Source organism: Geotrypetes seraphini, chromosome 3 (genome assembly GCF_902459505.1).
Source record: "Geotrypetes seraphini chromosome 3, aGeoSer1.1, whole genome shotgun sequence".
In the NCBI taxonomy this organism is placed as follows: Eukaryota; Metazoa; Chordata; class Amphibia; order Gymnophiona; family Dermophiidae; genus Geotrypetes; species Geotrypetes seraphini.
Genome location: NC_047086.1, coordinates 293,267,490 through 293,284,635, shown reverse-complemented (window position 1 = coordinate 293,284,635; position 17,146 = coordinate 293,267,490). Strand labels below are relative to the sequence as shown.

General features: G+C 41.1%; 1 protein-coding gene across 7 annotated transcripts in view; it reads right to left on the bottom strand.

Moving 5' to 3' along the window:
• Positions 1–17,146, bottom strand: part of HEATR5B (HEAT repeat containing 5B) — a 297,408-nt gene that overhangs the window by 46,306 nt on the left and 233,956 nt on the right. For all 7 annotated transcript variants that reach the window (XM_033938914.1, XM_033938913.1, XM_033938919.1 and 4 more), the window contains 3 exons: positions 13,883–14,137; positions 8,775–8,902; positions 2,822–2,966 (listed from right to left, as the gene is read on the bottom strand). In XM_033938914.1, coding sequence (XP_033794805.1) covers positions 2,822–2,966; positions 8,775–8,902; positions 13,883–14,137 — 528 coding nt within the window. The remainder of the gene's footprint in view (positions 1–2,821; positions 2,967–8,774; positions 8,903–13,882; positions 14,138–17,146) is intronic.

Genomic DNA, 17,146 nt, shown 5'->3' with positions numbered 1-17,146 from the left:
TGTGGTATGGGAGTGAACCACTGGATGGGTATGAAGCTGCTCAGCCGAAAGAATCGGCATGGAGGTGTTGATAGGTACCGAAGGGGTGGATACCGGGGGTTCGGTACGGGGCTCGGGCCGGTCTGGTACCGGAAGGAGCGGTGCCAGGATAGTGGGCAACAGGTGCTCGAGTTGTTGCTGTAACTGTTCCTGGAGTTGAACTTTTAAGATGGCCGAGATACGGTCATCTAGGGGTGGCATCGGAATCGCTTTCTTTTTCTTCGGTTCCTTAGATGCCGCTCCACGCCCCGGCGATGAGGAGGCCGATGACGAGGCACTCACCGAGATCGGGGCGGAGCGCTTGCGGGACCGGTGCGATGCCGGCAAGGTCGGCGTCGCCACCGTAGTTGGAGGGCGCTCGAGGGAAGAGGAAGGCTTCTTAGCCGGCTTACCTGGCGCCAGAGACGCCGATGTGGGGTCGGGCGGTGTCGAAGTAGACGGTGCCGATTTCTGTGGTACCGCTGTCGATGTCGAGGAGTCCATCGCCGACCCGGTGCCGAAGAGAAGAGTTTGTTGAATTCTTCGGTTTTTAAGGGTTCTCTTTTGAAGAGTGGCACAGCGGGTGCAGGAGTCCGCCCGATGCTCCGGACCCAAACACTGCAAACACCAATTGTGTGGGTCAGTGAGGGAGATCGGGCGTGCACACCGCTGGCACTTTTTAAAACCGACCTGCGGGGGCATGAAGGGGAAAACAGCCTCTGCAAAATCGAACCCCGAGGCCTGTATAATGGCAACAGGCCCCGCCGGGGCAAAATCGAAAAAAGGGGAAAAAAAGCAAAGTTTTTTTTTTTTTTTTTTTTACAAAGCAAAGGAAAAAGAAACCCGAAGGCAAAAGAAGAAAAAATAGGGAAAAAAGCGCGAGCGGGAAGGCAAAAAAGTGGTTTCAACGGCCGTTGAAAAAACACACGCGTCTTCTTCGCTCCGCGGAAACGAAGAAACTGGGGACCACGCACTCCTCCGTCGGGCGGGAAGGCACTCGCGCACGCGCGGTGCGGCCAACTAGAAACTTCTATTTAAAAAGGTCCGTACCGAGGGCTCCGTCGGTGACATCACCCATGTGTTAAGAATATGCTGCCTGCTTGTCCTGGGATAACCTTCAGAATGGCTTACAATCTAAAATATGAAAAAAAAATAAAAAAAGAAAGATAGCAGGGGTGTTAACATGACTGAGAGGGAAGGAAGGGAGAACTAAAATTTTGATAGGAAACAGGGGTAGGATAAATCAACAGGGTGTACTACACTGCCTTCCATACCCACTATGGCTTCATGAAGGAAAGGAATTTTAGAAAAATGCATTGTGGTATAGGAAGGTCTTTAGCTTGCTTTTAAATTGAACTACTATTTATCATTTCAAGAGTCCTGAAAAGTGTACACAGTGGTGTACAATCAAAACACAATAGACGGTCACTGCTCTGAAGACCTTACAATCTAATTGGCCAGACAGGACATATAGGGGTTAGGGGGTTTCTTGCAGAGAGAATGATAGGATATACATAGGTAATTTTATGGTGTGTAAGAATTAGGAGTTGAAGGCAACATTGAAAAAGTGGGCTTTTAGCTTGGATTTGAATACTGCCATAGACGGTGCCTGACAAAGTGAGTTAGGCAGTTTGTTCCATGCATATGGCGCAACAAGATAGAAGGGATGGATTCTGGAAGTGGCAGTGGACTTCTAGAGAACATTTCTTTCCCCCCTCCATCTCTCTCTGGGGATCTCAAACTGTAGTTTCAACGAGAGGAACTCCTGCTCTCTCCCCCTTAAACCAGAAGCCTTAGAGGGCATTAAGGCACTGACAGATGACCTTCTCAAACATGGAATAATTGAGCCAACTGAATAACCATGAAATACACCACTGTTTCCTGTCCTAAAAGATGTATACTCCGGAAGCTGAAGGGACGCCCATTGCTCAGGAACAATATTTGGCTTCTTCTTTATCTTGGATTGCGGAGAGTGATGTGGCACGACTGGATGGACCACTTATGTTGGTGGAGGCAAAGGGAGCCTTGCGGACGATGCATGTGGGGAAGTCTCCGGGGTTGGACGGTTTTACCGTGAAATATTACAAACTTTATCAAGATTTATTATTGCCGCCTTTATTGTGCTTCCTGAACTCTATGGATGAAGCTTAGTAATGGAGGGTGTGTGTGAAGAAACTTTGTAGGATTTTGCAGAATTTTGAAATATTGTGCGCAGAATTTTCAAAGATTTTGTGCACAATTCTGCCAGAGGTATAACTATCATTATGAGAAAATTCTAGTTTGTTCTTTCAGCTCCACTGATTTACCCCCTCTTCTACTAAACCACGTTAGCGGTTTTAGCACCGGGAGCCAAGCTGAATGTCCCGCGCTGCTCCCGACGCTCATAAGATCTCTATGAGTGTTGGGAGCAGCGTGGGCCATTCAGCATGGCTCTCTGCGCTAAAACCGCTAGCATGATTTAGTAGAAGAGGGGATTAGTGCCTCAGAGACAAAGATAGGAGGAAAGAAGGACAAAACATCAAAATAAATCCATTATTTATAACCACATTTTCCCCATCTGTGTCTGTAGATCTGTAAGAAAAATGCAAACACCATACTTTTCTTTTTCAATTTAATTCAAGTTTCCTTATTTACCAGGATACAGCAGCAACTTTATAAACGTTTCTCTCTGAAAGTTAAATTTCACTTAAGTCTTTTGTTTCCTTTAATAAAATAAAAAATATTTTATAACTATTCACACCTGCATGGTCTGAATCTTCTGCCCTACAAAATATTTTTATCTTTCCATTATGTGTTGCCTTACTTTGAGTGTTCCTTCTTTCTTGCAAATAATCCTGAGCTGCTCTCACAATCTGCTGTACAACAGTAGTCACAAGGAGCTGCACTGAAGGAGGATCCCAGGTAAGCAGGAGCCGATGCAGCACATTAAGAAGTTCCACACCAATGAGCTAAAACATATGAAAGTATCATCAGTCTTAGGTGATTATCTGAAGGAATATAAGGAGACTTAAAATGAAAATAATCCAGGAAAGAACAGTTTATTATCAACACAGGGCCTACATGCTACAAGGGGGGATATGTAGGGGCAAAACCTATGCATATAACTTCAGTACAGAGCTTAACAACCTCCTGCATTGATTCAACAGACTGTACCTTAGGAAGAGCTGCTTATGGCTCACGTAAGTAATGTAACTCCTGACTGGTATTACATCATGAACATCTTGCCTTGAAATGTAACAAGGGCAAGATGGTTTCCAGTCACTAATGAGCCAGATGACCTTTAAAGTTCCTTCAGCCACTAAGGAACGGACAAGATAATCCCAGCCATTAATGAGCCAGGTAACTTTCCAGTTCCTTGGGAAAGGAGTATGAAGTCATGGGACTGCATTAGGTGATTTAATGGGGATTTTCCTGGATTGATCAAGGACAAGAGGTGGAGAGAACATCTTATCTCCAGAGCCAAGTTCTCTGACAATGGGTATAAAGGAAGCATCTCAGGAGAGCACAGGGGTCGGTCTGACCTGAGCTCTGAAGAGTTCTGGTGTTCCATTTCCTGCCTTCTGCAGCTTGTACTCTACTGCCTGGCTCCCTCAACTTGACTCTGCTCTGCACCACTTCAGAGTTCCTCCAAGGCCTGATTTCTCTGAAAGACTCTACTTCATAGTAAACACATAGTTACCCTATAGGCCACAAATTGTGCCTATAGTTACCCTATAGGCCACAAATTGTGCCTTCTAGCATCCCCACTAAGTAGAAGAGAAACATAGAGTATGACGGCAGAAAAGTGTTTATGCAATAGTGCAAAACAGTTTATTGCATTTTTCCTGAGCATCCTAGTTTGTAAAGTGCAAAAGTTTCATCCTCATTATACTGTTATGACCACTGCTTGTCCATTTTATTTAGATCCAATCACAAGGAAACGTAAATAAATACAACCTTACCTCCCCTCTTAGGAATCTGAGCTCCCTCCAACTCTTCCATAAACATCTGAAAACCTGGTTATTCTCAAAAATATAACTCCTCCTCCCTCTCTGGTTATTCTAGTCCTCTAAATTTTCTCTTCATTTTGCCTCTTCCCTCTACTGGAGTTCCTTTCTACCCTAACTCTTGTTAACCGTGTCGAGCTTTACGAATGTAGAGATGATGCGGTATACAAACCTAAGGTTTAGATTAGATTAGAATACATAATAATCCAGAGTACTACATATAAATTCCATTACACCCATTTTGTTTCTCTTGTTTTGTTCTCCAATAGAAGGCTGGAGTTTGTGGGCACTACTGAACAACCCTTTATACCCCATGATTACCTGCTAGAGGAGATCAAAGAAGAACGGCTTCTCCTCTTCCCTCCCCCCATCTGATTTTCACCCAGAAAGCTAGCTACTTGATCTACTAAACCGGCAGACTAAGATAATATGGCCCATCCATTCTTCTTATGCACAAGCAACTGGAAAGAAACAGACATAGGAGTACCACAGGGATTTGCCCTGTCACCTATGCTATTCAACATCTTCCTCCAACCACTGGAGAAATTCATCAGGAAACTTGGATGGGAATGCTACATCTACACCGATGATGTCCAACTGATCATCCTGCTGAAGAAACAGGGCACGAAGACTAAAGAGAGGATCCAAAGAAGCCTAGGGAAAATTTTTGGCTAGTAGCAAACAAGGAAAAAAAAGAATTATTTCTAATTAACAAATGGGGAGGAAATATCCCAAGATACCAATTAACTCTGAATGGTAACACCATAAAATCATTCATGGAGGGGGTGAGAAACCTAGGAGAATGGCTGAACCCGAACCTTGACATGACAACACAGATCCAACGCTTTATAAAAAATGCTTATGGCAAATTCTACTTGGTTAGAGGACTTAAACCCTACCTCACCCATCAAGCAATGTCCAATGTAATAATAACCCTGGTACTTTCAATCTTCGACTACTGCAATGCAATCCTGCTGGGCATTCCAAAGTACATGATCAAGCAGATCCAAATGGTACAAAATACATCAGCAAGATCTCTGCTGGGAAAATCAGAGAATACGAGTGTCACCCCACTATTGAAAGAGCTACACTGGCTACCAATTGAAATCAGGGTGAAATTCAAGATCATGTTGTTGATACACAAACCATTCATCTCTCAGAACCACAATATCTAGCAGTCAGACTACATAGCACACACCAGCTCGCACACTGTGCTTGAGCCATAAATACCTCCTAGAAATACCCTCCTTCAGAGACATCAAATACAAAAGCAGGGGATGGGGGTTAATATTCAAGTGCAGTACCCTGCCAGGCTCTGCACCCTGTTCCTCCTTCTTCCCTGCTCTGCCAGGCTATACATCCAACCCCCTCCTCCCTCCCCTGCCCTACCGGTCTCTGCACTCAGCCACACTCTTACCCTGCCCTGTCAGGTTCTGTACCCTGCCCCCCCTCCTTCCCGATGCCTTACAGGCCTGCCGTAAGACCTGGTGGTTTAGCAGTGGGGCCTGGAAAGGAAGGATCCCTTCCATCTCCTGCCACGGCCAACTTTAAAATTTTTTTATCTCAGGTGTCTCCTCTTGGAGTGCTCAGGTTCACGGGGCTAGGGGAAGGGATGTGGGGTTCTGTTTGAGAGCGGATATTGGGTTTATTGATATGCTGTTATGCAGTGCCTTTTGTGCATTTTCGGTTTGCTGATTGTTCTCTGGTATTCTTGCTGTTTTGCATTTATGCTATGACCGGTGTCATTGCTGTTTTGTATTTTCTATAATTTTCAATAAAAATTTAATAATATTAAAAAAAATAATAATTTTTAATCTTCCTCTTGCCTCCAGCGTATCTGTTAAATCCCTGGTGGTATAGCGGTGGGCCGGGACAGGAGGAATCTCTCTTGCTTCCTGTCCCAGCCAAGATGTTTTACCTCTCTCCCCCGCATACCTTTTGAATCCCTGATGCTTTAGCGTTGAACTGGGCAGGAATGACCTTCCTTTGCTTCTGCTCATGTAGAGCCACTAGCTGACTGGTTGCTGCAAGTTCTCACGGTTCCGCTGACCCAAATATAAGCCGAGATCCTCATTTTAGGCCATTTATTTAGCCTAAAAATCTCGGCTTATATTTGAGTATATACAGTAGTCTTTTGTTTTTCCATGTATTGTCCCATCTCCTGTATAACTAAAACCTTCTTGATGATACTAGGCTTTTAGCCATCTACTGACGTTCTTAGTATTTTGTAATCTTTCCTCTCCTCTTCCATAAGTAGGTAGTACTTCAGAAAAAGCTAGTCTGTTACAAAGATTTTAATCTCTTCCCCAGTTCTTGAAAAGCTCTTTGTGGATTGTCCAGATCATTTGTTCCCAGGTGGATAACAACATCAGTGTTAGAATTCTTAGTCTCTTCTCTGATTACAGCCAGTATTTATCCGATACTCCTGATAGCTGAGAATCCTGGATGGCATTTCACTTTGATAGGCCCTTTGAACTTTTCCAGAGTTAATGTCTCTGAAAATGGAATTTCCTAGCAGCAACAAATGTTCTGGTTTGCGCTTCTTTATCAGTGCTTTGAAGGTTTATATTCTCGTGAGCTACTTTCATTGGTTTTGGTTCTACCTCGGTTCTTTTTTGTGGAGCATCACAATTCTCTAATGGAGCAAAATAATTATGTAGGGATAACAATTGCAAGGGTGGAGCTTATGTGCCATTTGTTGTAATCTACCTGAGCCTACTGTGACCCATCTATTCCTGGGTATTTTTATTCTTTAAAGCAGTAGTGATAAATTGGTATGATTCTGTGTAGTGATGGAAGCTGCTTTAAGGCTTTTGGTCACTTACCTAAGGGGCATAGGGCGCTGTGTAGGAAGATGAGTCTATTGGCTAAAAAATGTATTCTTCAATATTGGACGATCCCTGACCCTCCAAAGTTTTGGCATTGGCGGAACCAGTTACATCAGTTGGCCATCTGGGAAGCTAGAGATGCTGGAAGGACTAGGAAGCGAAAGATGTTGTTTATGGGATCCATATTTGCAAGCCTTACATCTTAAAGGCCGAAGTGCGATTTTAAGAGGGATATCCTAATTGGGCTTTCATTTAGTAGGATTGAGATAGAAATGGTGTGCTTTGATGAGGTGGGGTAGAGAGTACCATTGGGTGGGGAGGGGAAGGGGGGTTTCAGAGGCATTATTTATACGTGTTTATTTTATTGTTGTATTTGATGCATCATTATTGTATTAAGCGTCTTATGTTGTATTTGATGTTGTTTGCATCAATAAAAATTATTTGAACCTAATTGCATCCAATTCCTGCTTAGATTTGCTAAGCTCCTCTTTTATACTAGCAAACTGAAGACAAATGGACAAATCATAAGTCTCAAAATTAGTGGTCTCAAACTGTTTGCAGGGCCACATTTTGGATTTGTAGGTACTTGGAGGGCCTCAGAAAAAATAGTTAATGTCTTATTAAAGAAATGACAATTTTGCATAAGGCAAAACTCTTTATAGTTTATAAATCTTTCCTTTTGGCTAAGTCTTAATAATAATAATATTGTAATTTATAGCTAAAGAGACATATGATCAAGAAACTGTTTTATTTTTGTGATTATGCTAAACATACCGCATGTGGTCCCTGGGCCATGAGTTTGAGACCACTGCTCTACATGGTGTGCCTTGGAACTAAAGCACCACAATTAGTTTATTGAATAAAAGTCATCTCAATTGGTTGAAATGGGTATGAACAGGTCTATTATGAAAGGGTTAACAGTTTGCAAGATTACTTTTACGTGACTGAAGAGTACTATTAATGATTAATGGGTTATCTATATTTGAGTAGCAAGCCCAGGGGTGTGGGGGAGGGGGACTTGATTCAGCCATGCACTCTATCAAAAATGTTCTTTAGGAGGAGCAAGCAATGAGACAATTTGATATAACTTTTCTCCGTTAGATCCAAATATTCCCAATAAATATAGCAGTTTCTTTAATGTAATCTCTAAATTTCAAATTAAAGCAGCTGTAAGACTACTTTTCTTACCTAGGCCTGGCAATGGAAAATAAACCTTGCAAAGCTTGTACACAGTTCAGTAGCCAAAGTCAATATGCCAGTTATTCTAAAGCCTTCATCACACCATCTGACCACAAATTCCATAACTAGATCATGTGTTACGTGGAAAAAGTCCACTTTGTCCAATCTGTTAGTTTCATGGAGTGTCTCCTAGTTTTATGACAAGACCAATATAGAATACATAATACATACATAGAAGGGGCCTGGGAATTTGCTTATTGCCAAGTTTTGAAAGCAAATACCAGGTTTTGTAATAAACTCTCAACAGTCAACAAGATTCAAATTAGGGCCTGAGAATAAAACAAGTACAAAACATCTACCTGGCCAATTCCCACTCATCTCACAAATAGCTGCTATATACATTTGCATAAGATAGGAACTGAGTTTTATGAGACACTAAAAGAAAATGCCTAGAACTCTAATAAATACATTTGCACACAATGGAAAGGTACTGTAATAGAGCAGCAGACTAAGAACCAGGGAAGTCTAAGAACTAAAAAGCTACTCTCCTTGTAACCTTGAGCAAGTCATTTAACCCTCCTTTCCCTCAGGTACAAATTTAGACCGTAAGCACTCCAGGCATAGTCATATACAATGGGTATTATCTAACTTGCATGGAACTAAAACGGAAAAAAGGTGTGAACTAAATCCCAAATCCCTTGCTCTTTCCTTCCTCCCATTACAAGGTAAGAATCTCACTTTGCATTAGGTTTACTGTATATACCTGATCTTCTGCAATATGAGTTCTGGCACAAGGGGAATCCAGCAAGGTATGCAGGGCCTGGAGACAGGAAGTAACATGCTCAATGGGCTCCTCTGGTCTAGGAGAACAGAAGAACTGTATGCTAACACCTTTAAATAAATAAGACAAATTAGTAGTTTTACATAAAATAAGGCAGGTAGCCTATATGAGCCATTCCAAACATTTTAATAAATTTATTTCCAATGTATATTAGCTAGACCATTTTCCTATTGTTGATCATTCATTGATCTGAGATGTTTCCATGTAACGACTAACAAAAACACATCAGATACAATAATTATAGCATAATAAAGTGATTATTTTTCAGCAGTTTAGGGGTTCATTGAGATAATAAACACCTATACTCATGTGAAAAAATTAGGACACCCCATGAAATATTCAGTTCTTTCTTAAGAAATGTTCACATATTGATATCAAATCTTTTTTTATTTTTCTCAGGAAAAGAAAGTGATGTGATTGCAGGTAAACAACAAAATTTTCTTTGATTTACTCATGAACAAAAGATATCCACAAAAATGTGTATTCTAACTGAGGAATAAATTAGGACACCCTACACCCTAATAGCTAGTGTTACTCCCTTTGGTTGAAATAACTGTAGTGAGACGCTTCTTGTAGCCATCTACTAGTCTCTGATATCAGTCTGAGGAAAGTTTGGCCCACTCAATGCAGAATTCTTTCAGCTGTGAGATGTTTGGAGGGGTTTCTTGCATATACAGCCTGTTTCAAATCACCCCACAGCAGTGGTCTCAATCTCACGGCCTGCCAGGTACTACTTTGAGGTCCTCGATATGTTTATCACAAAAGTAAAATAAAACAGATTCTTGATCATATATCTCTTTAGCTATCCTATATAATAAACCGCTAGACGCGCATGCGCACTAAGTCTTGCGTGATCTGTAATCCCTGATCTGTGAGATGTAGGTCTGTGGCATTGCAGGAGTGCACATGCGCGCCTAAATTTCTTTCTTCGTCGTCATCGTCTTCGCCCCTGCCCCCCCACAATCCCTGTTGAGCCTCGCACCCGATTGCCTCCAGAAGTCCGCTCCGCTCCTGCAACACCGGAAGGCCTCGAGCCCAAGTCGGCGAACGAGCTGGTCCTCAGCCACGCCTCAACTTGAACCTGAGGCTGACGTCACTCCCTCCGAGCGAAGGCTTCCGGTTTAACGGTCGCCATAACAATTTTTAACGTATGCACGTTCGAACCGCCGGGACAGAGCTGCGGGCCTGGAGCCGCTCGACCCTCCTTGCCCATCCGTGAAGCATGAGCAAAAGCACGGCCCAGCCCCGCTCACACCTGGCACATTGAGTCGCACAGCACTACAGTGTCACACACTGTTAAAGTGAAATTCTGGCCTGGGCAGCTGTAAAAGGCAAAAATGTAAGGAAGCACTCTTACGCTTCATGGGGGATCCGATCTGGGAAGGGAGGAAGATAATTGGCTTGGGGGTAATAATGATGATGAGGTAAGGAAAGGGGGAGAGGAATAAGATGGGGTAAAAGCAATGAAGTAGGGGAAAGGAAAGACCAGGATAAAGGGTCAGATAAGGAGAAATGAGAAAGGGATGAGAAATTAGATGATGAGGCTGAAGGAAAAGGCAGAAATGGAACTAGGAGACAGCAATGGAAAAACTAGAAGGAGGGGGAAAAATTGAATAGAATATTGGAAGGAAGACAGTCTGGTAAGAATATTCAAAGAATGGAGACAGGCAACAATAAATGCATTTTTAGAAAGAGAAAAGAATATAATTGCAGAAAGCGTGGGAGGAGAAGAAAGAATGGAAACTAAGAGTTGAACCCGGAAACAGAGACAAGAATGAAATAAAAACATCAATTAAAGGGCTGCTGCTGGATAAGGTGAGCAGTGATGGGGTGGTGGAGGACACAGGGGAGGTAAAAGGAAGGGAGAAAGGGTGGTGGTGGACAGCCAAGGAAAAAAAAAGAAAGACAGAAATACAGAAAGCGGCTAAGGAGAGAGAAAAAGAAATAAAAACACACACACACACACACACATATATTCTAGCACCCGTTAATGTAACGGGCTATAAGACTAGTAAATTATAATATTATTATTAAGTCTTAGCTAAAAGGAAAGATTTATAATCTATAAAGAGTTTTACCTCATGCAAAATTGTCATTTCTTTAATAAGACATTAACTATTTTTTTCTGCGGCCCTCCAAGTACCTACAAATCCAAAATGTGGCCCTGCAAAAGGTTTGAGTTTGAGACCACTGCCCCACAGCATCTCAATGGGATTAAGATCAGGGCTTTGACTTGGCCACTCGGGCTCTCCATTTCTTACTTTTCAGCCAGTCCTTGGTAGATTTATTGGTATGTTTGGGGTCAATGTCGTGTTGCAGGGTCCAGTTCCACTTCTCATTTAATTTTCTTACAGATGGTCTCACATGTCCTCAAGCACCCTCTGATACATGATAGAATTCATGGGGGATTCTATGAAGATGAGCTGGCTAGGTACTGCTGCAGCAAAGCATCCCCAAACCATGACACTTCCACCTCCATGCTTCACAGTTCGTATGAAGTTGTTTTCTTGGAATGCTGTATTTGGTGTACGCCAAACATGCCCTTTTTTCTGGTGTCCAAATAATTCAATTTTAGGCTCATCTGTCCATAGAACACTATTCCAAAAGTCCTGGTGTTTGTCTACATTCTCTCTGGTAAATTTCAGTCTAGCCTCGATGTTTCTCTTAGAGAGCAAAGGTTTTCTCCTTCAACACCTCTCATGCAAGTTAAATTTGTGCAGTCTCTTTCTGATTGTAGAGGCATGTACTTTCACATCAACAGTAGCAAGAGCCTGTTGTAGGTCCTATGATGACATTTTAGGGTGTTTGGAGACTTCTTTTAGCATCTTACGGTCTGCTCTGGGAGGTCAACATACTTGGACGGCATGTTGGGAGTTGTTTGGAAATTCCTCCACTTGTACACTATTTTTCGGACCATGGAATGGCTAATGCCAAATTCTTTCGAGATCTTTTCAAATCCCTTACCAGACTTATAAGCTGCTACAATCTTTTTTCTGAAGGCCTCAGACAGCTCTTTTGATCTCACCATGGTGTTCACTCTCACCACAGCAGTCATGAGCACACCAAACTAAATGTCTGAGGTTTACGTAGGGCAAACCTTCTTCAAAATGCTGAGTAACAATGTTCTAATCATGTGCACCTGATGTGATACACCTGTGTGTGATTTGAGCCACTTTAAGTGGGAGTTTATGTGGGGGTGTCCTAATTTATTCCTCAGTTAGGTATACATTTTTGTGGATATCTTTTGTTTCATAAGTAAATCAAGGGAAATATTTGTTGTTTACCTGCAATTATATCACTTTCTTTTCCAAAGAGAAATTAAAAAAAAAAGATTTGACATCGATATGTGAACATTTCTTAAGAAAGAACGGAATATTTCATGGGGTATCCAAATTTTTTCACATGATTGTATATTTGTAATCTAGAAACAATGGAGGAGATTGTGGCTCAGTGGTTGGAGCTACAGCTTCAGCACCTTGAGGTATTGGGTTCGAATCCTGTGCTGCTCCTTGTGACCCTGGGTAAGTCACTCAATCCTCCACTGCCCCAAGTACATTATATAGATTGTGAGCCCACCAGGACAGCGCCATTTATCTTGGCTGAGGAAGGGAGGAGAGCAGCGCCGGTGGCCTTGGAGGGGGTTTGGAGTGGAGAATTTAGAAATCACGGCGGTCCTCTGTGGGATGGGCTGGAGTGGAGGGTGGCAGTGATGGTGGTCATCAAGTGGGGGGGGGAGGGTTCAGTAGGAAAACAATAATGGCGGTGGTCATTGAGGGAGGGATTAAGTGGGATGATTACAGTGACATCAATTGGGGTAGGAGTTACCTTATACTTGAATATAAACCTACCAGTTTATATTTGAGTGAACAGTTTCCCCCTTTTTGGAGGGAGGGGTTTGCTATCTCAGTTTATGCTTGAATAGGTTTATATTTGAGTATACATGGTAGTTTTGTATTTTTAAATGTATGCAAATTGTTTTGGTTGGAAAAAGTACTTGCAGAAGAGGTAGATTTACTTTTAAACCAGGTGTAAAGTTTTCAGACAAAGTGCATGCAGACTTTGCAGTAATATAATCTACCTTTAGTTTTCCTATGGCAGGCATACATCTCTTTCTTTATGCCAATAAATTAAGTGCTATATAGTACATTTTTTTGTTGGGATCACTGTTTAGCATGGCCAAACCCAAAAGGAGCTGTATATGTATATTTTTCTCATTTTGTATACTGGTGTAACAGACACCGAGTCTCTATGAATTCTGAAATTTCGATTGCAGTTTTCACTTCAGTTTAATTGCCAGAATTCACTATCATATAATTACCAGTATTTGTGTTGGTGACTGTCAGTTACATTAAAAAGAAGCCCTGGGAGGCAGCTGTAGATGGATGTATAATCTTTGGTTTTCCTCAAGATTTCCCAGTAAGAAAGGGACTGTGGGACTTGATATGTATTGAGAAATTGACAGCAGAAAATTTCAGCTATGTAGACATCTCCTACAGGCCTAGACAGTCAAACACAAGCCTACAGGAGAAGGCATGTCCTGATGGCCGAAAGTGCAGGGCGAGTGTCAGAAGGGTGCACAAACACAGTGTTATCAATGCCATGAATGTTTATTGCTGCTCAGTAATGAAATCTATCATGACTCATTTTACTATGAACATAGAGTAAACATATTTTGCTCATCATGGTTGTGCCCAATATTCCAAAAGAAAAGCAGCATGCATTGCAACTACACAGGAATGTATTAGACCTAAGAAAGAAAGGTGTGAGTGAGCCACAGAACAAACTGGATAACTGGAAACAGAGATACAGTCTCTGGAGATTGTCTGTAGAGAGGGGGACAATATGGGAAAAAGAAAGAAAGTCTGTAATAAAGTGAAGTTGTATGCATGATACACTCAGGGAGCGTGGCAAACGGAGATTCTTAGATATAGGGTCTGAAGACACTGGCACAATGTGTGCATGAACCAAACTGCCATTTCAGCTAGTAACTTATAAAACCTGAGATGACTAGCCAAATAAATAAGTCTTACCTAAAATCAGATGCATTCGGTCTTTGTTAATCTCAGGAAGGGATTTAGAGACAGATGATGTGTTAGATGCCTGGTTTAGTGTGGTGGATGAAGTATGTTTCTGAGAACTTGACTGTGTTACTTCCTCTGTTGGCTCTGAAGTACTAAAACCGGTACTATTCAGCCAAAGTGCTACAGCATGCAGAATTGGAGCCCAAGAGTTACGGTAATGTAGTCTGGCTGTATCGATGGTCTCAGGGGTATAAAATGCTCCACCTTTTATAGCAAAAAAGTAACAAAACAAAAAAAAAAAGATTTTATAGTTGGCAGTGTGTAGGAAGACTTTACACTCTATGCATCCTGGAAACATTACATTACATTTCTAGACGGCAATACCTTGTGGATCGATGTGGTTCACAAAAATAGAAACTGGACATTCCCAGTGAACTACAAAGTAGTTTCAAGTTTCAAGTTTATTAGCTTTTTAATATACCGACCATCAACAAGTATCTGGCTGGTTAACAGTAAAATTTGAAAAAGAGAAAGAAAAAAGAAAAGAAAATAATAAATATTTAAAAATAAATAGAGTGAACATCAAAGACATTAACTGGACAGACTTGAAAGTGAGGGTAAAAGGGAAAGGAGGGGAAAAGTTACATATTTTGAGAAGAAGAGGAGAAAGTGGGAGTGGGGTAAAACATATTGGGTAGGGTCGCTTTTTTAAAGCGGTTGGTTGCTTAAAAGAGGAAAGGAAGATAAGAGAAAAAAAAAAAAGTAGAAGAAGAGAAGATAACTCTAAACACAAGTAGACATCAATCAATTCAATTCTCTAAAAATTTTACAAACAAGACTGATTTCAGTAACTTTCTGTATTGTATATAAGAACATCATGGCCAAGTGCTTTGGCAACAGCATCAGTGACAAATGTGGTGCTTCTGTCTGGCAAATTAACATATCTAACACTCCAGCAATTTCAGGATGTGCAAGGATGTTCACCTTTGGCATCTGAATTTGAACAACTGTCATTGTCAATAGTTCTGCACAGCTAACTACTACTTCTCTCCCTCTGACAAGTGGATTATCTGATTCCAAGAATGTTGCTGAAGTTGACTGACATTTTCTACCTTTACTTTGGCTACAAACTTACTTCAATAGACTCTCAGGGCTCCTTTTATAAAGCCGCGCTAGGGCCTTAACCTGCGGAATAGCGCACGCTAAATTGCTACGCATGTTAGCCGCTACCGTCTCCTTTTGAGCAGGCAATAGATTTTTGGCTAGCGTGCGCTAATCCGGTGGGTGCACTAAAATCGCTAGCACGGATTTGTAAAAGGAGCCCTCAGTTCACCAGCACCCATGGGGATTGACAGATGCAGATAAATGTAGTTTCTGGTTGCTTGAGCGTTACTATTAAAAATAGGCTTATGTCATACCATAAACTGTTCCAGACAAACTACCATAAACTACTGTACATGTGGTAGGCAAAGCATGGGCATTCTCAGGTGTGTTAAGTTTACAATTAAATTTCCACCAGAAATTGATTTTATTTTCATTTTTATTTAAAGTATTATAGTATTTCTTAGATTTTTTTTTTTTTTTTGCTGGTTGCTTGAGAATTCTGGTTGCTTGAGTTCTGGTTAACAGAAATTATAAATTATATAATTGTTCTTTTTGCAGGCGTCCTTTTATAAGAAACTAAATAGTATTATCACTAAATTTATTTGGCTGGGTAAAACTGCTAGAATAGCTCTAGTATCGTTGCAAAAATCAATTGCAGAGGGTGGGGTAAATTTCCCAAATTTTTACAGATATCATCAAGCTTTCATCATGCAGCAGGGTATGTACTGGATCCTTCCTGAGCTCATGGAACATCTTCCTGATTGGCTATACTTAGAGTGGCAACTTCTGTCCCCATTACGGGTGTTTCATGTCTTGAGTATCAAGTTACCCAGATATGTCAAGGACAATAGTATTTTATTTGATACTTGGAAAACTTTGAAATTTATTAACAAATTAACAGATATTCCAGTAGGGAAATCCACTTATCAGTCCTTATGGCTAAACTCCAAGGTTCAAATAGGCGGGTCTGGGATCTCCTGGAAGCATTGGATGCAGGCAGGCATTCGAACATTAGATGATATTATATCTAAAGGGAAACTGCTGGATTTTTCACAACTGCAACAAACATTCGGAATTTCAAAATCTCAAAATTATAGATGGTTGCAGTTGAAGCAGGCTATTCAGAGTGGGTTCCCTGACTGGCAGAATCTTAAAAATCATTATAATCTGCAGGTCCTATGCTTTCAGACAGATTTGCTGGGGAATCAGGCTGCCCGGTGGTATAAATTAATTTTTGAATAAGAAACAAAAAAATAGTCGTAGTGACATTTGGAGCATCGAGGTAAAGCAATATACTCAATTTCTGGAAGTCGATATGGGGACATATTAATGCTATACTTGAGGCATCGATTCCTTTGACATATGAGGCAGTCATATGTGGGACGATATTATATCTGAAGCCCTCATTGGACAGATATAGAGGTCGGCTTTTCCTTATCGTGACCGGGGTAGCCATACAAATGGTTACGCGTAACTGGAAGAACTGGGATCGTCTTAATTTTAATTTTTGATGGGCAAATTTATGTTTAATTTATAGGTTTGAAAAAATGAATGCGGTTATGCTGGGACATACTAAGAGATTTAAATTAACCTAGGGTCCTTTGACATCTTTTATGGATTCTTTGTAGTTTTCTTTTCTTTTGTTCCTGTTGGTATATTGCACACACACCCAGGGGGAGGGAGGGGCGGGAGGGGGGTATTTCTTTGTATGGTTCTATTCCCTTATGAAATGTTGGTTGGGTGGGGTTTTTTATTGTATGGATTTTGATTGATTATAAATGCATATATGATTAATATTATTTGTATAGATACTGTATTGCATTTTTGTTGGTTTTCAAACTCAATAAAGATTTATAAAAAAAAATAAATTGTTCTTCTCACACTCTCTTTATATCCTCCTCCTTTGTATAGTGTTAATGCTGGCCATGCTGCATGGCGAAACATCTTGCCTCGGCATGATTAGTAATTATCTGTTAATTTTCATTGTGATTAACACATCACTGGTAGCAACATCAGAAAGATGGACGAGAAGTTCTTTGAAGGCTTCTTGATTCACCAGCTCACGTTTAATACATCTAAGGCGGTTCTTTTTTAGCTTCTCATATTCATAATAAAACTTCATCAATATGTGAATCCTCAAATCTATTCGCTGATGTGGAACTGTTGTAT